Source organism: Pelobates fuscus, chromosome 5 (genome assembly GCF_036172605.1).
Source record: "Pelobates fuscus isolate aPelFus1 chromosome 5, aPelFus1.pri, whole genome shotgun sequence".
In the NCBI taxonomy this organism is placed as follows: domain Eukaryota; kingdom Metazoa; phylum Chordata; class Amphibia; order Anura; family Pelobatidae; genus Pelobates; species Pelobates fuscus.
Genome location: NC_086321.1, coordinates 229,962,920 through 229,990,125, shown reverse-complemented (window position 1 = coordinate 229,990,125; position 27,206 = coordinate 229,962,920). Strand labels below are relative to the sequence as shown.

The following is a 27,206-nucleotide window of genomic DNA, read 5'->3' as shown; positions in this document are numbered from 1 at the left end:
CTACGTGTATACTAATGTAATCTTTTATGTAATTATATGTATTTATCTCTCTCTCTCTCTCTATATATATATATATATATATATATATATATATATATATATATATATATTTGCGGTTATTTGTATTTCATATATAGATAGCTACATATAGAATGTCATTCTAAGTGTATTCTGTTTCATATATATATATATATATATATATATATATATATATATATATATTAATAACAAAATACAGTTAGAATGAAATTACATATGGATATATAATTTATTTTAAATTTTGTTTCAATATTTTTTTATTTATTTAATTATTTTATTTATTATTGTAATTATACGTATTTATATATAATATATATATATATATGTAGATCTATTATATATATACATATTATATATATGTAACGTCATTCTAAGTGTATTTTAATAATATATATATATATATACTTATATTAGTATTAAAATACATTACGTATGACGTTACATATATATATACACACATATATATACACATATATATATATACACACATATATATATATATATATACACATATACACATATATATATATATATATATATATATATATATATATATATATATATATAAAAAAGGCATTTAATTTATTTTATAACATGTTAATAATTTTTTTTTTACACTACCTACCAGCAGGGGGACTGTCTAATATTTTAGACAGTCCCCCTGCTGGCAGATCCATAGCCAGCTATAGGGGGCCATGTGATCGCTCTTTGAGAGCGATCACATGGCCCCCGGGGTCCTCATTTGCCGGAGGGGGGCAGCCTGGGCTCTCAGGCAGCCCCCCAGAAGAGGATCGCGGCGGAGGTGAGTACGCCGGACCTCCAGGGCTGCAAGCCGTTACGGCGTTCTATGCCGCCGCAACGGCATTAAAGCCCTTTAAAGCCGCGACGGCATAGAACGCCGTAACGGCGTTAAGGGGTTAAAGGGACACGAAGGCACCAAAACAGCAGTTCTGGTGTAGATAATGCCCCTGCAGTCTCATTGCTTAGTTCTCTGCCATTTAGGTGTTAAATCACTTGATTTATGCAGCTCTAGTCACACCTCCCAGCATTTGACTTACACAGACTTTCTAAACACTTCCTGAAAAGAAACCTAGATATTTTATGTTCCTTTATTGCACATTTTGTCTAATATGGGACTTCTAATCTCCCCCTCTTAACAGACTTCTGGACCCTGAATGATTCCCTTGTGTGTGATTAAAGTTCAATTTACAGCAGGAAATAAAAACTTCTGAAGTAAAACGAAAATGTATTTTACAAGCAGGCTGCGATCGTCACAGTCGGGTGGTGTGTCTGGGGCTGCATAAACGGAAACAAAAAGTGATTTAACTCTTAAATGGCAAAGAATTGAGCAGTGAATCTGCAGGGCATGATCTATACCTACACTGCATCATTAAGCGAATGTTATTTTGATTCCCATAATATCCCTTTAAGGATTATTTCAAAGCCATTAACATATTCTGCAACAATAGAGTGATAAAATTAAATAGATTTAAATTCTGCAACGGATTATCACTGTCATTGATGTTTTTTATCAGTTCTGCCTTCTAGAGCTGATGTTCAGAATATTTCTGATTATCAGTACTGGTCTTGTAATTGACTGATATTACCAATAAGTTACTCACCTCACACTATCTCCCGAATGTATAAACTGCCGCTGACAGCCAATGTTGCGCCACACCATCCCTCCATATGAGTACCTATATGCTTTACTCAGCTAGAGGTAGGAATGTGATACAGTAAATAAGCAACTGTAATGTTTTAGGCGGACTGAGAGTGGTAGGAGTCACACTCCTATCAGTAACAGCACTGTAAATGCTGGGATCTACGTGGTCCCAGAATGTACTGCCTGCCTGAGAGGGATGTGGTTGTAATTGCTATCAGCATGTTCAGTTAATGCCAGATTTGCGTAAATGTGTGTTGCTTTTTCATAAATGTAAATGTACAGAGCATCAGCACTGGTTATTGCCAATTGGTTTTAAAAGTGACAGATAATCTGTATCGGAATCGGCTTTGGAAAAATGATATAGGTTGATGCGTATTTTTACCCCCACACATAGAATAAAATATTTTGTCTTCTGGGCTGAGATGGAAATGCTCCCTTGTCTTTCACGTATGCTGTTAAGTACAGACAAGTCTAGACTGATTATTTTGTCATTGTTTAAATATCTGTGCAAACTGTACAAACTATATTTAATCACCTTACATATGTAAAGTTTACATAGTGCTGTAGTGCACATGGTGCCAGGGGTGCCCTAATGCCACTCAGTGTAAGAAGTAAAACTGTTTTAGAACGGTATGACATCTTACCTGGGTTCTGCTGGGTGCCATTCCCTGCCTTCACAGCATCTAGCAAAGAACCTGAAGCTCTTATTTGGGTGATTACATGATGAGAGCATACGCTGTTTTACCTTTCTAAAATGGTGGCACCAGAGTGCTTATGGCACCATAACAGCTTGAAAACTTCCACTTCATATACATGTCATGCCGACTTTAAAATCCTATACAATATGTACCTTCCTGATGAGATAAAGTGCATTCCAAGCAACATGGCAACCAATGCTTTGTGCACACATTGTCTTGCAAAAAACACTACAGCTACAAGTTCACTTCTCATTCACAGAAAAATTCTACGCTTTCCCCCGCCTGTCCAAATACTTCTAGTGGGCAGTGCCCATAGATGGTTTGACAAAACTGAAGAGAGCAGACATAAAACAGATTCTAGATATGGTAGACATGCTATCAGCTTAGGTGGCAGTTTTAGTTATTTTACCTGAAAAATAGCATTGCAGACAATTGCTGAACCTCTTATCCTACAATTTGCCTCTCAAGTTTATAAGATATGAACAGCTACCAAATTCCTAAAGCATATGATTTCTGAAGTGCTTTAGATGTTAACCACTGTGCATGTGCATTGAAAATGCTTCCCTATATGGACAATTTGACTGGAAGGAGATCATCCATATTAAAGGGACACTCCAGGCACCCAGACCACTTCTGCCCATTGGAGTAGTCTGGGTGCCAACTCCCACTACTCCTAACCCTGCAAGTGTAATTATTGCAGTTTTTTAATAAACTGCAATAATTACCTTGCAGGGTTAACTCCACCTCTAGTGGCTGTCTACTAGACACCCACTAGAGGTCACTTCCTCCTTCATAGCACAGAAAACCTGTGCTGTGAGGACCTCCAGCGTCGCTCATTTCCCCATAGGAAAGCATTGAAATTATTTTTCAATGCTTTCCTATGGGGAGCGCTAATGCGCATGCACGGCATTGCCGCGCATGCGCATTAGGTCTCCTCGGCCGGTGGGCGGGATCAGTTTCGCCCACCAGCCGACGCAATACAGAGGAGGAGCGGCGTGGAGGAGGAAACAGCGGCGAAGGACATCGCCGCTGCCTCAGGTAAGTCACTGAAGGGGTTTTCACCCTTTCAGTAACTGGGGATTCGTGGGTGGGAGAGGGACCCTCCAGTGCCAGGAAAACGGATAGATTTCCTGGCACTGGAGTTTCCCTTTAAGAGTGAAGTTGCTCCCATGGCTTAAAGTGACACTTGACACCTAGACCACTGCAGATCACTGAAGTGGCCTGGGTACAATGTCCCTAAATCAATTACATTGCAGACCTAAAACTGTCTGTAGTGACTGTATCGTACAGTCACTAGAGGCTCTTCCTGGATTAGAATGGAGTTTGGCTCCGTTAAACAATGCTGGGCGTCCTCACACTCTGCATGAGGACATCCATCATCTGTGAAAACCCCGTAGAGAAGTACTGAATCACACCAACTTTCCAGTATTTTAAATAAACGTCTTTAAAAGCCTGTAAAGAATGCACATCTCCCACAGACTAACAGATATATATATAAAAAAAAAAAAGATCATTTCATGTTTCTCTCACCTCCCAATTCAAGTGTAGATGTGCAGTAACCACAGTGGAGATAATATATTTCACACATTCAAACCATTAAGGATTTGCTACAACAGTCCCAAACTTTGGATCCTGTCCACCATTTTGGTATTGTTCTGCTTCTTGAGACACTAATGAATCCCAATAAAGTGCAGTACATGATCATAATTAGATGCACTACAAGTGCTAGCAGTCAGTGTTGGGAGGAATAATACTGGCCCTCCAACATCATTGTTGTTTATCTTTTATATCATGCAATGCATGACTATAATTTATCTTTAAAGGAACAGCTTAATGTAATGTAATGGTTCTGGTGTCTCTAGCCTGTCCCTGAAGACTATTCAATGTAACTGGGCCTTTTCAGAGAAAAGGCGGTGTTCACACTGGTGCCTAGTAACAACCTCTATTGGCAGTCACTCAGACAGCCACTAGAGGTGCTTCCTAGTCTACTGCTCCATGCTTTGCCAATAGGCATTGAACATTACCCATAGAGATGCAGAGATTCAATGCATCTTTATGAGTATATAGGATTGGCGCAGAGTGGCCAAATTTATTTTAAGAATAGATTTTTGCATTTGTCAACGATTTTGTTTTTGCATATCCTTTTGTTTTATGTATTTCTGGCACTGTGTAACATTTGTCCTTTTGTTGCAAAAATAATAATCCAGTTCGGTTTTTGATTTCTCGTATCTGAATCCATAAACCTAGAGACAATGTTGCAATCATGTTACAAACTCTGAATAGCGTAAAAATATTTGTATATTTGAAATTTACAGTATCATTTGTTTAACCCCTTAAGGACCAAACTTCTGGAATAAAATGGAATCCTGACGTGTCACACACGTCATGTGTCCTTAAGGGGTTAAGACAAGAAACCTTTATTGAAAGTTCTTGGGTGGTGGTAGCCAAATTAATCGGGGGTGGTGTAAGTAGATTTAGGTGTTAATTTGGCATCATTTTATGCCATTGTAGAGGTAGAGGCTGCATGCTATTAACTTATACATACACACAGTCATCCTTCTGTCACAGCTTAGCAGATAGACCTTGCACGTAACACTAGCTGGTAATGTAAAATGTGAAATACTGAGCACTGCCAATAACATTTCTATAGAAGTTCCTTAAAATGCCTTGTGAAAAATGTGAAAAATATGTCTAGACATGGACACATTACCTACATATTCTAAGAGCAGTTACCTTAAATGGGAATTGTGAGAACATGAAAATAATTAGTAGTTTCCCTGCAAGGTAAGCACTTATATTGCAGCAAAGTTGGCCTTTTTAGTGTAAAGTTAGTTTAGCACTGATTTCTAATGCAAAGCTGGAATTCTATATACACAAGAGATTGGAAGGGGTTAAAACAAGCCCAGAAATGTAGCAAACAAATGGAACAAAAACAAAATAGATGCAGTTTTTATGCTGTCCTTGCTTAGTGTAAATATACCAGACCTAAAAATACATATTGCACAAGTAAAAACAGGAGAGCAGTAAAATAATAAATAAAAACCAAGATAGACATGTATCTTAGATGAAAGTATGAGAGGGTAGTCAATATATAATAAACATACCCACAGTGCAGGTACTCGCATGGTAATCAGGCCCCAGGAGAGGTCAAGTGTAGTAAATCTGTTCCCACCATATTGAAGTCTGAAGGTCAGATACATGTGTACATTTACCAAACATAATGAAAGTAAAGCAAAAATGTTAAGTAGATTACCTATAAACTAAACAAAAAAAAACTAAAAAGAAAACTGAATTATGTATGATCTAATTCTAGTGTATAAAACAATCTGCATTGTTGATGAATAATACTGGAACTGGAGATGTAGCATGATACTACCATGATACTCTGCCAGCCTATAATGTCTGCACTACATTTCAAATGATGCTCAACCACACAAACAACTGCAGTGCCAAGTTAAAGCACTAGTGATCTAGATATTGGTTTACCCCCAAATGATCACACAGGAAATGCATGTACACTCCAGTAACTTAGCATACCTTTACAGAGAATAATAACTGTAAGGAATCAAAAAAAGCATTCACTGTGAGTTATAACAAATAAAATGGACAAACTATTACAATGAGCCCCAATAGACAGATCCAAACCATGCCTGGGCCCAAAAGCTGTCTGTAAAGGATTTTTGCCAATTAAAATCAAAAATGTTACCCCAACCCTTAGCAAATCTAGAACTAGATTTTTTTAAAACTGCAAATGCCCTATAATGCATTACTGTTGGGTGTACCCTCAACACCCTTACAATCCTAAAAAAAAAAAAAAAAAAAGTTAATTACTTGCCTTAATCCAGCGCAGTACAACATTCCCGGCACTGCTCTTCCACACTCTGTCCTTTCCTCATCCGGCACTCGAGCAGCCCAATCACAGGCTTCTTATAGAGAAGCCTGTGGTTGGCCAGTTTCGCCAACTCAGAGTGCATGTGAGCTCTGGAACGGGGGAGGGTTATTTAAAACATTTTTTTAAAAGCCTATTTCAGTGACATAGGAAGCACCCACAGGGTGGGAGAATTAACATCTCCTTGGAGGCACTCTGCATACCAGGGGAAGATTTGTACAGATTCGACATTAAGCAGCCTGGAACAGATTTCTGGGCTCCCTAAGGCACGTGTGCTGGGGATGCAATTAGAACAATTAAAAATATCTCTGTATCTGCAGTGTTTCAGGCAGAAATACTGTATATTAATATTCCTGCCATCTGAAGTGGTCAAGGTGGTTTGAGGAACACTTCAAGTGAAAGGCTGGGAGTGTCACAAACAGTTTGCTTTTATTGACAAAATAATTAAAGGAGCACTATAGGGTCAGGAACACAAACATGTTTTCCTGACACTATAGTGTTAAAACCACTATCTAGCCCCCTAGACCCCCTCCCTAAATATAGTAAAATCTTACTTGTATTCAAGTCTGAAGCTGCTGCCTCTGCCTGTGAACTTCCTCTGACATGATCAGAAGTGGTGGTCTGATCCAACCACAATGCTTCCCCATTGGATAGGCTGAGACTGACAAGGAGGCAGATCAGGGGCAGAGCCAGCACGATTCATACACAGCCCTGGCCAATCAGCATCCCCTCATAGAGATGAATTGAATCAATGAATCTCTATGAGGAAAGGTCAGTGTCTGCATGCAGAGGGAGGAGATACTGAATGTTTGGATGCATTTTAGGCAGCCATGACCCAGGAAGGATCTCTAACAGCCATCTGAGGAGTGGCCAATGAAGTTATCACTAGGCTGTAATGTAAACACTGCATTTTTTCTGAAAAGAGAGTGTTTGCAGCAAAAAGCCTGAAGGTAATGATTCTACTCACTAGAACAAATTCAATACGCTGTAGTTGTTCTGGTGACTATAGTGTCCCTTTAAAATGGCTGTCACCTTCTGGGGTCTTTAAATATTTAATATTCAGTCAAGTGATAGTAACCCTTTTAGAGAGAAAGTGTCAGGTTACTCTGCTAAAGGGGGGGGGGGGGGGGAGGGGGGGGGATTACCCCTAGGTAGAATTTACTATGAAACAAGGGTAAGCCTTTAGTGCAAGGAGTAACCCAAAAATAAAATGTCACTTTTAATATTAAAATAATATTTTTAAAAAAAACTTATCGTAGATGTAATTCATATCTATAATAAAAAAAACAAGAAAGGGAGAAACTGGACTGTCCAGTGACCACAGCAAATATTAGGATATAACTTAATAGCTATTGATATAAAAGGAGCTGGAAAAATATCTGGCTCTAAACGAACAAACACATATAAAGATAAAAGAGAAAAAGGGAAAAACCCTAGATAAAGGGTAATATAGATCCCTATGCACTTAAAATGTTATCTCCAACGAAAATTCTTCTATGAAGGGATTCACTAGGTGAATAATCCTGTATTGATAATACAGAGTCTCTGTGGTGAGAAACAGAGGATCTCCTATGAAAAGCCGCTCACTGGCGAAAGGGACGTCGGGGCTTTCTGACGTGTATCTTCACTCTCTGTTCGTTGGCAAGCCTTTAGTTTAGCTAGTCCTGATATTGGAAGCAATAGTTAGAATCTTAGATTTCTCGTGGGTTTGTCTGTTCATTTTCACGTCTAGGTCTGGTACTGGGTGATTTGATACCGCGGACCAGCACATATTAGATAATCAGACGCTACGATTTAGCTAACTTTGCATCTTTAGGATTATTTATTCAGTCTAGGGATTTCTAGCTGATCTAATTGCCCTCACGACAAATTTGAGATTGTAGCTATAGCAGGGATTTTTCGCTATATTAGTTACACGTTTGACTTGTAGTCCAGGTTTATTTAGGACTTTCTGTCCTGGGCTATTTTCTCCCTTGTGTAGCACTTACAATAACAGATGGAGATGTAGAAATAAAGTAACAGTTTAGCTGTTACTTTCTAGATGTATCTCTATTCCTGCTATTTATTCAATTTTACTCTATGAGCTTTTTTTCGTTCTCACTAAGACACTTTGTATCATTGATGCAGGTTTATTCATCTAGTTAATCCCTTCATAGGAGATCCTCCGTTTCTCACCACAGAGACTCTGTATTATCAATACAGGATTATTCACCTAGTGAATCCCTTTATAGAATTTTCGTTGGAGATAACATTTTAAGTGCATAGGGATCTATATTACCCTTTATCTAGGGTTTTTCCCTTTTTCCTTTATATGTGTTTGTTCGTTTAGAGCCAGATATTTTTCCAGCTCCTTTTATATCAATAGCTATTAAAAGTTATATCTTAATATTTGCTGTGGTCACTGGACAGTCCAGTTTCTCCCTTTCTTGTTTTTTCATTTGTTCTATGGGTTAACCCCTATTATCACTGTCCAGTATTATTGCTTCATCCTTTTGTAATAATATCTATAATAGGATGAAATCCTACAAAACGTAATTGTATTTGATCCAGAAGAGGATTGCAATGAAAAATAATATTAAAGTAAATCTTTGAAAAGAAAAAAATATATATAATCAAAATAAAATAAAACGAATAATCTAAGTAAAAATACTAAGGTGTAACAAAAAAGAATTGTAAATTGGTAGGTAATGGTTTGGTGATCACACCATACGTTGCAATGTGTGAGAGAAATGTTGTAAACTACAAATAAGGTAACAATGAAATATAAGTTACATTTGTAGCGTATCCAATTAGCCAGGAGGGGAGAGATATAACAACATAGCAAATTGGTGAATAGAACAGGGAGCAAGTCCTGCAGGTAAGTATAAATAGAATACTGGCTTCTCTACTCTGTTGTGCCTTAGAGGGCACCCCTTAAAAAATGCTAGTCCCCCCACCTCCTCTTTATGTTCTGCCTGATAGTCTAAGTATAGCAGGGTTGCTGTAAAGATATCTCGTAAGGCTAAATGGCCATGGTAGATAGTAATTCAAACATTATAAAAAAAAAAAAAAAAAAGGAAAAATAAATAGAGTATGGGTGGCAATGTCAAAAAAGGTCTTCGTACATATCGTCCCGTATCTCCTAGACCAGGGGTAGGCAACCTTCGGCACTCCAGATGTTGTGGACTACATCCCCCATAATGCTCTTACACCCATAAAGCTTATGAGCCCGAGGATCGGCCGCTTCCCCGTGGCTCAGCCGCGTGTAGGCCTCAAGGGAAACAATGGGAGCTTGTGCCAAATACATCTGGGCTGCTTGTTTCTGATATATATATATTTTTTGCCTAGATTAGGTGTTTTTAAAAAAAAAAAAAAAAAAAAAAAACTTTTACAAACTAACCAAATCTGTCAACATTGAAGTTGCTGTTTAGTAGATAGGAGAGTGCGCTGGATCTTGTGTATTTATTGTATAATATGGCCCCCAGCAGCACCCCATTTAAGCATGTTTAGGTGAGTGCAACCATCCCCCCATGTTTCCTATATATATTTGGGAGTCTAGCCAACTCCTTGGTTCTGCACCCCTCCCTGTTACAGGTGCCTCATCTCAGGTCCCTATTTAGCCTTGTACTGCAGAGAGCCTCAGATGGAATTTTTTCCCAAGTAAGTGGTTAATCTCATAAGAGCAGACATTAGACTGTGAGAGTAGGACCTGCCAAAGATGGGGTACATTGACGTTGTGGCAGGCTTATGCAATGTATGATCATATAATGTAACTAAATCCCCATTTTTTTGCCTAGATTAGGTGTTTTTAAAAAAAACTTTTACAAACTAACCAAATCTGTCAACATTGAAGTTGCTGTTTAGTAGATAGGAGAGTGCGCTGGATCTTGTGTATTTATTATATATATATATATATAGATATATATATATATATATACACACACACAAGTTTTTTGACAATCTCGTGTTTATTAAAATATTTTTTGTAGTAGTACAAACAAAAGTCAAAAGACAGTAAGAACAGTAAGTACCTTTCAAACAGTCATGTATGTGTATATAAAAGTACTTCGCCGGCTATTCCGGCCAGGTGATCGAGAGGACCCTGCGATCACATGGCCCAGATCGGGCAGTGAGGGTGTCTGCCTGAGCTCCTAGGCTGATACCAGGATCGCGACCACCGGTGTGGGATCGGCAGGACCCGGTAAGTCCCCTGGACGGCGGGGACGTTCTAAGCCACCCTCAGGCGTTTAGAGGCACCCCAAAAAGGACAGGATAGTGTTAGCAATACAAAGCTGTATACGGCCAGTATGCCCCTGCGTCCCCAGCCATGTGAAGGTTAAATAACCCTTTATACACTTATCTCATTCTAGTGCCAATGTCCCTCGGTGCTATGTCAGGCTGCTCCTCCTCTATAAGCTTATGGGGGGAACCTAGTGTCCCTACAGTGGCAAGCGACTCAATGCTTTCCCCTATGGGGTTTTCCAACGTGCTGGGCATCCTCATGCAAAGTGCGAGGACGCCTAGTATCTTTTCACAGAGTCAAGTCTGTGAAACTACAGGCATCGACTCTAATCGAGTGGATGTCTAGTAGAAAGCCACTAGAGGTAATCTTAAAGAGACACAATAGTCACCAGAACAAATACAGCTTATTGTATTTGTTCTGGTGAGTATAATCATTCTGTTGAGGCTTTTTGCAGTAAACACTTTTTTCTGAGAAAATGCAGTAATTACATTACAGCCTAGGGATTCATGTGAGAAAGCATTGTGATTAGCTCAGATCATCACTTCTGATTATGTCAGCCAATCAGGCAGACCAGGGGCAAGGCCAGCAGCAGACTGGAATAAAAGTAAGATTTTACTATATTTAGGAGGACAAGGAGGGGCCATGGGGATAGATGGTGTTTTTAGCACTATAGGGTCAGGAATACATGTTTGCTTTTGTTTTACGGTGCATGGTTAAAGAAACAGGGACATTGCACCCAGACCACTTCAGTGAGATAAAGTGGTGTGGGTGCCTTTAGTGTCCCTTTAATAAATATGAATAGATTAGGAAGCAAAAAAAAAACAGTTTTAACTGTTTTAACTTGCATATGGCTGCAATATATTTTGAAAGCTTGTAGGACTTATATTCTCCAAAATATGGTTTGCATAACGTAAATTTATATAATCAGCTTATCAATATGTAGATGATGCAGTCCTGTACTTGAGACTGTACTTTGTACAACAGAGGGTATCTTTTAAAACACCATAAGATAATTCTCTCAGAAGGAACAAAATAAATACAGTGGAGAATATATATATATATATATATATATATATATATATATATATATATATATATATATATATACACACACACACACACACAATAATCCAAGCTATAACCACCACAGCCTGTTATGGTGTCAATAGTACCTTGGTGCCATCCCAGGGTAAGAAGTTAAACTGTTTTTACTGTGATATAAAAAAGATGATACAGCCACCCAACAGACCCAAGGAAAGTTATCAAGCTATTTGTAAATTACTAACTTCAAAGAGTCAGATGTTCCTATGCATTAAGTGAATGGCAAATGGTAAGATACCCGACAAGCAGGATCTAAATGTGTCCACAGAATCTTTGGTAGGGGATAACCCTTCAGTATAAGATAACTAAGTAGATAGGTGGTGGTCAAAGGGCCCAGGTAGGCACATGAACACCGGTAAAGATTCTGTGATTCTACCCTTGGCGAACAGAAAATAAAAAACACCTTTATTGTAGGGTATAAATTCCCTAAAAAAATTAAAGGAAACTTATAACTAATAACCACATCTAACGAAAAAAGGGGGAGATAGTGCTATATCAATATGAGATAGGAGTGGATAGTATGGTAGTTCATGATAGTCATCAGACCCTTAGGATATAGTTATGATCTGCATATTGATCATAGTCTAAGGATCTTGTATAGAATGGTGGACGTTGTCCCCTGTATAGAGAACCCTTGCTTAGTCTATGATCGGTGAGGGGATTATTGCATTTGGAATGCTTCAGTGTTGACAACAAAGTGTAAATTTTACTCGATGACTCCCAAAATCCTAACCGTACATAGTGGATTAACCGGCAGGGGAGTATCTAGACCACACACTCTGTAGACTTGTTAATAATAGACTTATCTAGAGCTTACTGTCGGACAATATATGACCGTATGACAGATAACGCCTATAAGAAAATCTATCCCAATTCACCTAGCAGTGAGACTGATAGTGAGTCGCTTAATTTAGTGGGATAAGAGGTTACTGCTGTATGGACACCTAGAGCGTTGCTAGACTGTCCATTTAATACCGGCAGACCCTCTGGATCCTCTTTGGAATAAGCGTGGAGCAGACCGTACTCCTATTCAGTAGCCTCTAAACAGAGCAGTTTCAGTGGGCTGCGGTACACTGTAGTAAACAGATAGACGCTGCAGGACAGATATAGAGTCTATTTGTCGTACTATTCATCAGGTGTACAACATACTGAGGAATCTGTAATATAGTCTTTACAGCCTATGTCTATACCGCTGAACCCTAAGGATTACTGCTGCTCACACTGTTGCAAAGTACGCTAAATACAAAGTATCATGCTGAACTGACTGCTAGAACTGAGACTAGTAGTTAACTGACTATTAGAACTCCAAGAAACTCCAACCTAGTAGAAACTTAAACTTCTCTGTAAATCTCCTGTTTATCTCAAGAATCTCCCCCCACCTAGTGAACACACAAAAGTGCTAGTGAAAAAATAATAAAAGCATAACCCAACGCACGTTTCGGCGCTATGCAAGCACCTTTCTCAAAGGTTACCTTTGTGATACCCGGAAGTGCTCAGGCCACGTGGACGTTATCATGTGATAGAAGAACCTTGTCACATGCACTTCTATCACATGATAACGTCCACGTGGCATGAGCACTTCCGGGTATCACAGCGGTGCCGGCCGCCTGAACACTTGATTGGAATATTGCCACGATCTGTTAGGTTGCGCAGCAACCTAGTCACATGATAGACACAGCTCACGTGGTGTTTTCACTTCAGGGTCCTGTAGCTGATTGGGTTTCCGATCCTCTGATTGCTTTAAGCATTATTTTATTTGTATGTATATATTGTTCACTATAACTACACTTCACTGTGATCTTGATAAAGACCCCAGCAGGGTCGAAACGTTGATTTCGTTTACACAGAATCTGTACCATGTTTTTGATACAGTAAATACTTTTTTCCACTATACTGAAGTCCTGGAGTGCTCCCTTTATTGATTGAGATATATAAATATATATATATATAGATTTTTTTTTTTTTATTCTTTCATTCTACATGTATTTTAATATCTATATATTAATTTTAAAATACAGAAATATATATATATATATATATATATATATATATACACACACACACATACATACATATACACACACACACACACAGGTCTTTAAAAAGTCAATTCTTTATTAAGTTAGCATAAAAAAAGCGACCAACGTTTCAGACCCCGCTCGGGACTTTACTCATGGTCAGATACCAGGGTGGTAGAAGTTTGGATGTGCGTGTTCCTGCTTGGAACACTACACATCCGGAGATATTCTTAAATATGTGGCGGGCAGCCCAATGTCATATCTGTGCATAATTTACATCTGTCGTAACACACACACACTTTATATATAATTATATATGCTGGGACACCTGCCTGACAATCAAGGCAGAAATAACAGATTTTAATTTGCAAGCCCTAGATTTGACACTGTAGCTTTCCAAAATACCAGAAAACATGCTCATGGGGGATACTGATGTACTTGCGAGACTTCGCTGAACAAAAGTCTGAGTGTTTAAGAGCAGTAACACTTATAAGGATGAGAGCAACAGTGAAAGTGTAGTTTTTGTGTGAAAAATGCAAAAAAACAAATATGAACACTAACTGAGCCATGTGCAAACACTATTCAGCCTGCTACGGTATATACCCCACACTGAGCCATGTACAGACACTACTCACCCTGCTATACCACACACTGAGCCATGTACAGACACTACTCACCCTGCTATACCACATACTGAGCCATGTACAGACACTACTCACCCTGCTATACCACACACTGAGCCATGTACAGACACTACTCACCCTGCTATACCACACACTGAGCCATGAACAGACACTACTCACCCTGCTATACCAAATACTGAGCCATGTACAGACACTACTCACCCTACTATACCAGATACTGAGCCATGTACAGACACTACTCACCCTGCTATACCAGATACTGAGCCATGTACAGACACTACTCACCCTGCTATACCACACACTGAGCCATGTACAGACACTACTCACCCTGCTATACCAGATACTGAGCCATGTACAGACACTACTCACCCTGCTATACCACACACTGAGCCATGTACAGACACTACTCACCCTGCTATACCACACACTGAGCCATGAACAGACACTACTCACCCTGCTATACCAAATACTGAGCCATGTACAGACACTACTCACCCTACTATACCAGATACTGAGCCATGTACAGACACTACTCACCCTGCTATACCAGATACTGAGCCATGTACAGACACTACTCACCCTGCTATACCACACACTGAGCCATGTACAGACACTACTCACCCTGCTATACCAGATACTGAGCCATGTACAGACACTACTCACCCTGCTATACCACACACTGAGCCATGTACAGACACTACTCACCCTGCTATACCACACACTGAGCCATGTACAGACACTACTCACCCTGCTATACCACACACTGAGCAATGTACAGACACTACTCACCCTGCTATAGCAGATACTGAGCCATGTACATACACTACTCACCCTGCTATACCACACACTGAGCCATGTACAGACACTACTCACCCTGCTATACCAGATACTGAGCCATGTACAGACACTACTCACCCTGCTATACCACATACTGAGCCATGTACAGACACTACTCACCCTGCTATACCAGATACTGAGCCATGTACAGACACTACTCACCCTGCTATACCACACACTGAGCCATGTACAGACACTACTCACCCTGCTATACCACACACTGAGCCATGTACAGACACTACTCACCCTGCTATACCACACACTGAGCAATGTACAGACACTACTCACCCTGCTATAGCAGATACTGAGCCATGTACATACACTACTCACCCTGCTATACCACACACTGAGCCATGTACAGACACTACTCACCCTGCTATACCAGATACTGAGCCATGTACAGACACTACTCACCCTGCTATACCACATACTGAGCCATGTACAGACACTACTCACCCTGCTATACCAGATACTGAGCTGGCTCTCGGACAGCACTGACAGCAGGATCCTCTGAGAGTCCGCCTGGATGTGGAAAGGCTGCTCCTGGCTTTTCAGTGGGCACAGCAGCTTCTTCGGCCAGCCACTTAGGAAATACATGGTGGCCTTTCTGCCCCCCGGCAGCTGTCAGTCTACGCTGTGCTGATCACTCCGCCGTTGGTGAGCCGCATTTGGCCCCGTGTTATTGTACCCTGCGGCTCTTCCTCTCCAGTGCAGGAGTCCCGTCGCACAAACTAAACGCTCATGCGCAAAGAAGGCGGCCGGCCCACCGAAAGCGCGCGCACGTGCGTTGAAGACGTCTACGCGCCGGGTGCGCGCCCGGAAGGTTACGCTACAGGAGCTCTTTACCCTTCCCTCCTACACTCTGTCAACGCGCATGCGTAGAAGTTGTAACTGTTTTCCGCGCAGGTCGCGGTAACACACACAAAAACCCCTCTGTCACGTGTCCATGTTTTCTAAACGTTCCATGTTGACGAGTCTGAGTGTATCACAGAGCTCCACAGCAACCATACTCCCAGTAATGTATATTGTTAATGAAAGGCAACTTTTGATCAATAATTCATGCACATACTGTTCTTGTATTAAGTGTAAATCACCAGGCACAATTACCAAAGGTTCCCTGGCCCAAGGAGTGGGAAATGGGCGTCCCATAAGAACTTCAAATGGAGATAATTTAGTCACTTTATGGGGAGTCATTCTTATCTCAGCCAAAATGGCTGGAAGATATTTTGTCCAATTAACCCAAGTGCCAGCAGTCGCCTTCATCAACGTATCTTTTATAGTCCTGTTCATTCGCTCTACAACCCCTGAACTCTGTGGGTGATGGGGAATGTGGAATTTCCAAGTTATCTGTAGCCACTTGGCCAGTTCTTCTCTCTATCCCTTCAGTTAATATTCTAAACTGCTCTTTGCTTGCATAACTTATTATTGGTAAATAACCTAAAAATTCTCAGAGCAGCCCCGTCCCTGGCCGCATCCTTAATATTAAAGGGAATCTGGCATGTATGCCTAATTACAGCTGCATCTGTATATCTCTGTTTTTCCATAGTTCGGAAATTGTTGTGATTGTGTTTTGTATTTGAGGCATTATTACTTTGTTCTTCAAGTTATGTAGGTTTGTTTATATGTATAGGCAGTGCCGGACTGGGAGAAAAATTAGTGGGCCCAGGCATTTTTTTAGCACAGTGGCCCACTAAGAAGGGGGCGGGGCACAGAGGGTGTGTTTCGTCATCACCAATGACAAACACGCCCCGTCTCAAAGTGAGCGTTGGGTCAATCATCTTCCAGGGCAGAGCTCTGCTAAAGAGCTCCAGCACGAGAAAAAAAAACTGTATTTGTTCTGCACAGTGCAAGCAAATTTAATAACATGCTTGCACTGTGTTTCCTTGCAACTTGTCTCTGGTGTCTCTATAAATGGATACCAGGAGATAAAAGGGCCAGGAAAGAGTATTGTGCATGTGTTTGGAGCCTGCTTGTGGGATTGTGTGTGTGTAGAGTGAGCTGATTGTGGTGTGGTATTGTGTAATAAGGTCGGTTTTAGTCGTGTTGTGTTTGTGGTGTAATGTAATGCATATGTGGCTAGGGGCTGTAGAGAATGTGTGTATAGGGGATGTAGTAAGTGTGTGCATACAGGCTATAGTGTGTGTGTGTGTATATAGGTGATGTAGTGGTTGTAGAGAGTTTGTGTTTAGGGGTGTAGCATGTGTTTGTTTACAAGGAATCTAGTGTGTGTATAAGGGATCCAGAGTGTGTATGTTAGGAATGTAGTATGTGTGTGTGTAGGTGGTGCAGTGTGTGTGTGTGTGTGTATATACAGGAGTCTAGTGTGTGTGTTTGAAGGACCCAGAATTTGTAGGAGATCTAGTGAGTGTGTGTATATAACGGAATCAGAGTGTATATAGGGATCTAGTGTGTGTATATGATCCAGAGTTGGGTAAGGGATCTAGTGTGTGTCTGGAATGTAATGTGTTTAGGGGTGCAATATGTGTGTGAGGGGTTCAGTGCGTGAGAGGGGTGCTGTAGTGTGTGTGTTTGAAAATATTGTGTGTTTGGTGCAGTGTGTTGGGGTTCTGTATGTATGTGTTAGGGGTGCAGTGAGTGTCTGTGAGGGGTGTGGTGTGTACGTGAAGGGTGCAGTATGTGTTTGTGATGGGTGCTGTGTGTGATGATGCTGTGTATGTGTGTGAGGGTGCCGTGTATCTGTATGTGTGTGGGAGTGCTGTGTGTGATGTGTTTAAGGGTGCTGTGTGTGAGGGTGTTGTGTTTAAGGGTGCTGTGTGTGTGAGGGTCCTGTGTGTGATTTGTGAGGGTGCTGTGTGTGTGTTTTGTGTGTGAAGGTGCTGTGTGATTTGTGGGGGTGCTGTGTGTGATTTGTGTGTGGGTGCTGTGTGAGAGTGTGCTGTGTGTGATTTGTGTGACGGTGCTGAGTGTGATGTGTGAGAGTACTGAGTGTGATAGTGCTGCGAGTGATGTGCGTGAGGGTGCTGAGTGTGATGTGTGTGAGGGTGCTGTGTGATTTGTGTGTGGGGGTGCTGTTTGAGAGTGTGTGAGGTGTGAGTGGGTGCTGTGTGTGATTTGTGTGATGTGTGTGAGAGTGCTGCGTGTGAGAGTACTGAGTGTGATAGTGCTGCGAGTGATGTGTGTGAGGGTGCTGAATGTGAGAGTGATGTGTGTGAGAGTGCTGAGAGTGATGTGTGTGAGAGTGCTGAGAGTGATGTGTGTGAGAGTACTGAGAGTGATGTGTGTGAGAGTGCTGAGAGTGATGTGTGTGAGGGTGCTGAGTGTGATGTGTGTGAGAGTGATATGTGTGAGGGTGCTGAGTGTGATGTGTGTGAGAGTGATATGTGTGAGGCTGCTGAGTGTGATGTGTGTGAGGGTGCTGAGTGTGATGTGGGTGAGAGTGATATGTGTGAGGCTGCTGAGTGTGATGTGTGTGAGGGTGCTGAGTGTGATGTGGGTGAGAGTGATATGTGTGAGGCTGCTGAGTGTGATGTGTGTGAGGGTGCTGAGTGTCATGTGGGTGAGGGTGCTGAGTGTGAATGTTAAAAGAGGTTTTGTGTTGGAAAAAAATAATAATCTAATGAGCATGCATTATACTCCCCCCCCCCCCCCCCCCCACCTCTCCCTTCTTACCTTTAGCCTGGGAGGGAGATCTCGCATAGTGCCGGCCCTGCATACACCGGCAGGGGAGATCCTGGGACCTCCCCTGCTGGCCTCGGCCCCTGCCCACCGCGGCCCACCGGGCATTTGCCCGGTGTGCCCGATGGCCAGTCCGGGCCTGTGTATAGGGATTTCACCACATGTTTAACCCTGTAGCGGAATGGATGCTCTAGCTACACTTTTAATCCCTTTTTGTTAGGCTGTCCGTACACCCCGTTCGTTTACCGAACCAACTCTGTGTGGCCCCCTTGTTTGCACCTTTTAATCAACAACCAGCCCTGCCACAAATTGGTTATTTATTCAAGTGTTTCCCCTGTGTGGCCATTTGCACAACCGAACGCACGTGTTCAAACAATTGGCGGCCATTTTGTCTCCCGAACACGGGCAGCGGTACTTGGTCGTAAACAGCGTGGAACTGTTTTCGAAAACGCGACCACAGGAAAGTGGTACCGCTGCCCATTCCCACTTTCAGAACAGTTAGGAGAACGACATTCGTACCCTAACAGCCAGGGGAAGGATTAATCTGTGTTCATGTGAGAACCCCCAAAAGATGGCCGGTCGGTGCCTTGCTTACTCTGGAACTGTTTTACGGACGGTCAAAACTTAATTTGAATGTTATTCTTGAACCAACGAAGGGATCTGAGTGATATTTTGGCAAAGTGTGCGCTCGGATCCAAGCTATTCAGTGATATGACTTCTGGGGGGTTCTGATTTAAAAATGTATTTTTGGGGTGTTTTAGAATCTTGTATATTTTTCTGTACCTGAGAGATAATTAAGTTACAGCTTTTTCTCACACAATTATTTCTCAGGCACAGAGGATCTTGGGAGTAAAAGCCCTGTTTTATTGTATGGGAGACCCCATGTAGGGGTTTGTGCATAATAGCCGTGTATGGCCAAAATAAAATCGGTTGATTCCCAGAACTACGTGTCATCTAGCTGCTGGTGGGAAAGTGTCTTGGATTATTATATTGCTTCTTTCAGCTTCGAGGAAGGAATAGTGGAGATACCTATGCTAGGTATTGGAGCTCCGCTACAATTTGAAGCAAGCAGGGGAATACATGCCTCGCATCGAAAAGAAGCAGCGTTTGTATGTGTTTGGTCATATGAACGGAATCGTGAAGCAACAGTTCGACTGTCCGTACACCCCTGTATTAGGTTTGTATGTGTTCAGTTATATGAATGGATTCATGAATGAAAACGAAGTATGCCATATTAAAAAGAAAGACCCTAAAAGAATTGCTTGAAGCAAGAGGACAGATAGCCAGCAATAAAACAAAAGCAACGCTTATAGCTGAGCTACTAGAGGAAGACTGGCCCCGCAACGTTACACCCGCAACAATAAAGACGGAATTTAATGGGGAAGTGAAATGCCGGCTAGCTTTCTACGGAGAGAACCCCCAATGAAGATAATCACAATAACCCTCGCCCAGGTAAATACCTACATGTCAGCACAGGCGGAACGGGAGAACCAACTTCGGTTAGCTGAACATCGCTCCCTGGAAAAATTGCCAGCTACCACAACCACTGCAGAGGTAAAAACAAAGATTCCCTGTGGCACTTTTAAAAAGTTTGTAGAAACAGAGGAATATATAGACAGGTTCCTGCAAGACTTCGAGCTACAGTGCTGCCTGTATCAAGTACCAACAGCAGATTGGGTGCGCATCTTGGATGGTGTACTTTCTGGCAGAGCGGCCGAGTCCTACAGAGCCGTACCAAAAAGAACAGAGCACAGATTATGTTCGTATGAAAGAAGTAATCTTGGCAAGATATGCCATTACACCCGAAGCATACAGGAGACACTTTCAGGAGATGAAGAAGCAAGATAGAGACTCCAACACCGAATGGGCCTGCCGAATGCAGCAGGCAGCCCTAACCTGGTTCAAACCATGCCAGACCAAAACCAGGGAAGAGGTCACACTGCTTATCCTGTTGGAACAGTTTTACAACTGACTGAGTCCAGAGGTACAGGAGTGGGTAAAAGACTGGAAGCCCACTACCCTGACCGAAGCTGCCTACCAAGCTGATAAATACGAGGAGGCACGCAGGCAGAAGCAACCCAGTATCAGGCCAATGCCCAGGCCCCTGAGTATCAACCCGGGGCCCCCAGTTCAACAACAAGGAGGGCACAACCCCAACACACAAGCACCCCAGCACGCAGTGGAATGCAGTGCCATCGGTGCAAACCGTTCGGGCACTACCAGAGGAACTGTGCCCAAAGAAGGAGCCAGGCTTTCGGGATTCGAACATGGCCACCTTCCCCAGCACGGGCAGCAGTCCACTACTATTTTGCTCACAGGCAGCAACGACCTAGCCTCAGATCAATGCTCAGGCCCGCATAACCCACCCTGGACACAACTACCACAGAGGGGGAGGGGGAACTCCTCCAACTCGCAGGCACCCAGATACTCATCCCGCAGTGGGGTACAGTGCCACAGGTGGAAGCAGTTTGGGCACTATCGACAAGACTGTAACCCGGGGCGTAACCAAATGATGTAGATTCGACCAGGGTTGCCCCCTCCTGCACGGGCAACGGCCCACTACTATCACACAAAGGTTCCCCAGTCGTACTTAAGTCTGAATCCAACGAGGAGCAATGGGGTACCCTTCCCGAAGCTGACCTGGTGCAAGCCGCTACGGAGAACCAACAGCACCATCGCCAGTCTGTCCAGCTGAACGGAAAGCCAGCTGAAGGTCTCCGAGACACGGGAGTCACCCTCACCATGGTCAAGCGACACCTTGTCCCAGATGCCGACCAAACCGCAGGTTCAGTAGCAGGAGAAGCAGTACACCCACTCCAGGGTCCACTTGAATTAGGTTGCCGGGTCAGGTTTGTTTGATGTGGGGTTGATGCAGAAACTCCCCACCGACGTCTTGCTGGGGAACGACCTAGGCCAGTTGACCTCAGCGTTCTTGCCATTCCAGATCCCTAAAGAGACCTACCCTGTCACCACTAGGTCACAGGCCCACAGCACGGAGAACCACTTGCAGTCTGAGGTCCAGACGCTTGAATGTTTGGATGGGGCCTGATATTGAGACAAGTCGGAAATGATGGCGGAGAACATCCTTTAGCGCATCTGAGCAGGAAACTTCTACCCAGGGAGGTGCGCAACGCTGCTATCGAACAAGAATGCCTGGCTGTTGTGTGAGCCCTAAAGAAACTCGAGCACTAATTGTACGGACAGCAGTTCACGCTACTCACAGGTTATTTCGACAAACGGAGCTAGCAAAGTGATCCGTAAGTACTTCCCAGACATTCCCAAACCAATCCGTTAAGGATCAGACTGTGTATGCCGGCTTCTGGTTAAGGGGAAGCAGTTTAGCGGAATGGATGCTCTAGCTACACTTTTATTCCCTTTTTGTTAGGCTGTCTGTACACCTGTAGCGGTACTTGCCTTATCCAGGGGCCGGCCAAGGTCCTCTGTTCCCGCCGCGCGTGGTCCAGCACGAGCCGCACGCGACTTGCTCGAAGTTTAGACGAAGGCAGGCACTGACCGCGGGACGCGGTCACGTGTCCCGCCTAGCTCTAAGAGCGCGCCGCACGTCTCAGGCGCGCTCTTAAAGGGACAGTGGGAGCCGAAAAATTAAACTGCAAATTGGCGGTCATTTTGTCTCCCGAACGCGGGCAGAGGTACATGGTCGTCAACAGCATGGAACTGTTTTTGGATACACAACCCCGCAAACACCCAGGAAAGTGGTACCGCTGCCCATCCAACTTCCCAGACAGTTAGGAGAACGGCGTTCGGGAGGCATCAACTACCGAACAGGGGGAGCATTCGGTATATGTATTATATATGTAAAATATATTAATCAGATGATTTAATTAAGTAGTATTATATTATACATAAAATAAATTATAAACATTAAATAATTTTTTTTTAAAACATATGTAATTTTATAAATGTATCTTGATATTTTTTTTTTTAATCTTTTTTTTTTTTTATTCTTTATTTTATGCGTGCAGACATTAAACAAGCAGAGTTGCACTGCCACAACAGCTGGTGCAAGCCAATTTTTACACATATGTTGACAGTAGTATGGCATAAAAGACATTGCACATTTTTTTTTATATAGGGGGAGAGAACAAGTTAAATCGTAAGCTTATATTTCGCAGCAATAAACAGTAAATACTAGTTAGCGTGATGGGTTGTATGTCGACACAAGGAATTCAGAGGATAGGTAACCCTGGCTCACCCTGTGGATTAATCATGTTCAACAAATAAAGTTAGGGCTGACCCCTGTGTCAAGAATGCCAGCACTTTCGAGGGCAAGTTAAAAACAGAGGAGGACTGAACAGTAAATAGCATTTGCGTATGATCTATATTAACATGTTCTGTGCAAGGGGGCAATACAGGCTATGAGCCTGTGGAGTTGGTCTGCCGTTAGAGATATGCTAAGCTCTAAAGATTAACATGTTAAGGCTGCCCGTACCTACTATATGGTGGGTCACCTGTATATGGTATCACAGGCTGTATGTGTGGGAGCATGTATGAATAGGGCTTCTGGGCACCCCATCAGTAATGTAAGAGGGACCAGCAGTACAAGTATCAACCAGCAAAATAGGAGGAACGAGGGCTAGAATAAAACTTAAACAACAAAAATTATCAACTCAAATATGGTGTAGCCTCTCTGGTTTGTTATCTGACCTAGCCACCTCCATTATTACAGTGGGTCTCTGGGTGGGTACAGAATGAGGTGTTTAGCCGATTCCTACCAGAGGCAGAGGTGAGTGAGACACAGGTAAGTCCAGGTGGGTAACCTCTCTGGTGTAGAAGGGCACGATGCTCCTCAGGCCCCAGGATGGTATGAGGACCTGCATTTGGATTCTGTGGACTCGGGAGCCTTGCAGTGCCAAGTCCTTCCCCTGTCCGGGGGGAGCAGAGTGTCTGTGTGGTAGGTGCTTTTTCCGGCGGACATTCCTCCGCTGTTGTGGGTGATGCATGAAGGCTGTTCCTCAGGGGGACCTCGGTCCAGGTGGTCGGACTGTAGGGTGTGCCCAGGCTTGTTTAGCTATTCCACCTGGATCAAATCTATTTCGCCCCAGCTCGATGTCATGTTGCTCGGGCACGGTCAGTGCCGGTGGCTGTAGTCTATTTTCCCATCTTTCCCAGAATTGCTGGCATATTGCTTCGAATTTAAGTGTGAAGGCTGCTTCCCAGCCGCTTAGTGTCATCCGTTCCAGAGTGATTGCGGTGCCGTCGGCCCTCTTTGAAAGGCCTTGTGTCAGCAGTCTACAGGAGATATCTACCAGTGATCCCGGGGTGACTGCTCGCTTGTTAGGAGAGGGGCCGGGATAACCCCCACTGGCCTAGGGGGGAGTGCGGGGCTCTGAGAGACCTCCAACCAAGGGAGCCGGGATGGCTCCGAGCCGAGTGATCGGCCGTGTCACCCGTCGGGGAGCCACCAGGCCGCACCAGCTGTAGGCCACAGACACCAGTCGAGAGTGGTAGTGCCAAGACACTCTTCAAAGTTGCTCCGTCCTGTCAGGTAAAGGCAAAGGTTTATGAAAGTTCAGTAGCAGGGTATTTGTGTCTGGCACAGCTTATTTTAATTGAGTTTAGGCAGGAGCACAGGCTATGTGCGACCTGCCAGCATGGTGTCCAGGCCCTGTCCCCCGTATCTTGATATTATACCATAAATAATATACCATAAAACCTGTACATATGGGGTACTGTTATACTCGTTAGACTTCGTTAAACTCAAATATGAGTGTTTTAGAACACTTAAGCTTATAATGATCATGATATCATCAGTAAAAGTGCAGTTTGTTTGAAAAATGCAAGAAAATAAATATGAAAACTAATTTTGTCTAGGGTTTGTGACTAAGTGGCTACTTCAAAAGACTGGACTTACCCAACTCTGAATACCCTGGGTTGTCTACTTTTATAAATGGTATGCCATGATGGGGGTAATTCTCATTCCTGGGCTGCCATACGGTCTCAAAGGCAGCGTGGGCCCAGTAAACCAAGTAGGCAAACAGAAATAGGAAAGCCCTCTATTTGTCCCTGTAGCTTTCCAAAAACCTGTACAATGTCAGGATTACTAGTTGATCCAGCACGCAGAACTGTATAACACCTAGGACTAAAGATAACGTCTTACCGGGCCTTAGAATAGCCGGACTTAACGTACCAGAGAATAGTCTGAATACTTGCCGAGGTTGGGGACACAGAATGAGACAATGATGAGGGAAAGCCAAAGTTGAAGGATACCAGAAGACAGGGAAGTCAAAACGAAGCCAAAGTCAATAACCAGAAATAAACGCTCAGGAACACACTCTCAGACAACAACTAAGGGAAACCACGAAAGGGCAATGAGGGAAGGCAAGAAAGGAGTTTAAATAAGTCTCTTTTAAACTTGGTTGGCTGTACCCGGCCTATGACCCACACACGTTGACATCGTCAATACCGTGGGCGGACGTGAGACTACAAATTGGTATGAATTTGCAGCGGCCAGTGTCTTTCAGCATGCCACAGGAGCCAGATACACCGGCATAGGGCCGCCGACCAGAATCTCCACCAATCCCAGGAAGGTAGTTATCCTCACGGACACCACAAGGTGAGGATAAACATGTGACATAAATATGGGGTACTGTTGTACTCCTGAGACTTGAATATAAATATGAGTGTTTTAGAACACTAAAACGTGTAATAATGATGCTATCATCAGTAAAGACTGGACATACCCCATTTTGAATATCTTGGGTTCCCTACTTTTGCAAATGGTATGCCATGATGGGGGTATTTCTCATTCCTGGGCTGCCACACAAATATGAGGTTGTGTTCTCATTCCTGGGCTGCCATACAGTCTCAAAGGCACCATTATCAATCTGGCAAATTTCAATGTGTAAACATGAAAAAGGGGAAAGCCCTATATTTGACCCTGTAACTTTCCAATACCCCATAAATCCTGTACATAGGGGGTACTGTTGTACTCGTAAGACATAGCCGAACACAAATATGTTTATTTTATTGCAGCAAAAACTAACAGTATTATGACATTCACAGTTAAAATGCCATGCAGAACTTGAAAAATAACAAAATGTCTTCATTTCTCAAAGTTCTTTAAATTGTATTCATATATAAATATGTTTCAAATATAAATATTTGATATGAAATGAAAGCCCAGTTTCTCCTGAACAAAATGATATATAATAAGTGTGGGTGCACTTAATATGAATGAGGTAAATTACGGTTGAACAAACATACAGCGTAAATTCCAGTTTTTGTTTACATTTTGTTTTGATCAAAACGTGTACAATTTACTCCATCCTTAACCCCTTAAGGACGGATGACGGACGCGGTATGTCATGCTGGGGAAGCAGTTAACAGTGGATGACTGACCCGGTCCGTCATGTGCTAAAATTAACCCCAGATCGCTGCGGTGCTGGCGATCGCGGGGTTAAAGATGTTGTCGAGTGCCTACGAGTCAGTGGCAGACCAGCAACATCCAATCGTGATGTCCAAGCCCAAGTGATTGCTGTGACAGCCAGTCACAGTGGTCACAATGCTGCTGGGATTTTAGATCCGCCTCCCTCCACCTCTGTTGGGTTTGTGAAGTGGAGAGAGACAGATAGTTGTTACTTTCTGTCCCTGAAGAGAATACATTTTGTGAAGAGATTCCAAATCCCCTTTACCCTGTGCTTTTTTAAAAAAATTAACCCTTTCCCTGCTGATTGATCACTGCCAGCAGTGATCAAAATACAGATCACAGTACTTTACTGCGATCTAGTTTGTTTGTTTTTACCCTCAGGGGTTACATTTAATTTTTTTAGTAACCCTAAGGGGTTAAAGTTTAATATATATATATATATATTTTTTTTTTTAATTCTTTATTTAGCATTGACATGACTCGGCATACAGAGAATGTTCAGTCGTGCATATATGCCCAGTGCGGTTATGTACAGTACAGCAGTGACATGCAACATAAACATTGGATGGTATAAGTAACATGTGCTAGCCCTGTATGGCACTCGCCCCTTCGCGCTCTAATTACCCAGGGGGCAACTTTCCCACGGTTCCCATATTCTCTGAAATGTATTTTGGGTACCCCTTACCCTGGCCGTCAGGTCATCCATGAGGTGGGCTTCCTTAATTCTGCTGATCACCCCTCTCATAGGAGGAGCCCTCTCTTTGAGCCAATCAGCTGCCACTGCCCTCCTCGCCACCAATGTGATTTTGTGTATGAGCTTTTGCTCGTTTCTGTTCCACCCATCTATTAGTCTATTTAGTAGGTATAGCCATGGATCCAAATCAGGGGCTCTGGAGAGGATCTGTGACATTATGTCTTTGACTTGGATCCAAAATCTGTTAATAACGGGGCACCCCCACCACATGTGTATGTAAGTTCCCTTCATCCCACAACCTCTCCAACACAGATCTGTGGGGGTTTTTCTCATATGATACAGTTTAACTGGGGTGGTATACCAACGGAGCATTGTTTT

At 42.7% G+C, this 27,206-nt stretch overlaps 1 protein-coding gene across 2 annotated transcripts in view; it reads right to left on the bottom strand.

Moving 5' to 3' along the window:
• The window catches only part of RIC1 (RIC1 homolog, RAB6A GEF complex partner 1), a 129,026-nt gene extending 113,141 nt beyond the window's left edge, over positions 1-15,885 (bottom strand). For both annotated transcript variants that reach the window (XM_063455100.1, XM_063455101.1), the window contains exon 1: positions 15,568-15,885. In XM_063455100.1, the coding sequence (XP_063311170.1) occupies positions 15,568-15,708 (141 nt within the window). In that variant the 5' untranslated portion in view covers positions 15,709-15,885. The remainder of the gene's footprint in view (positions 1-15,567) is intronic.
• Between the last annotated feature and the right edge of the window lie 11,321 nt (positions 15,886-27,206).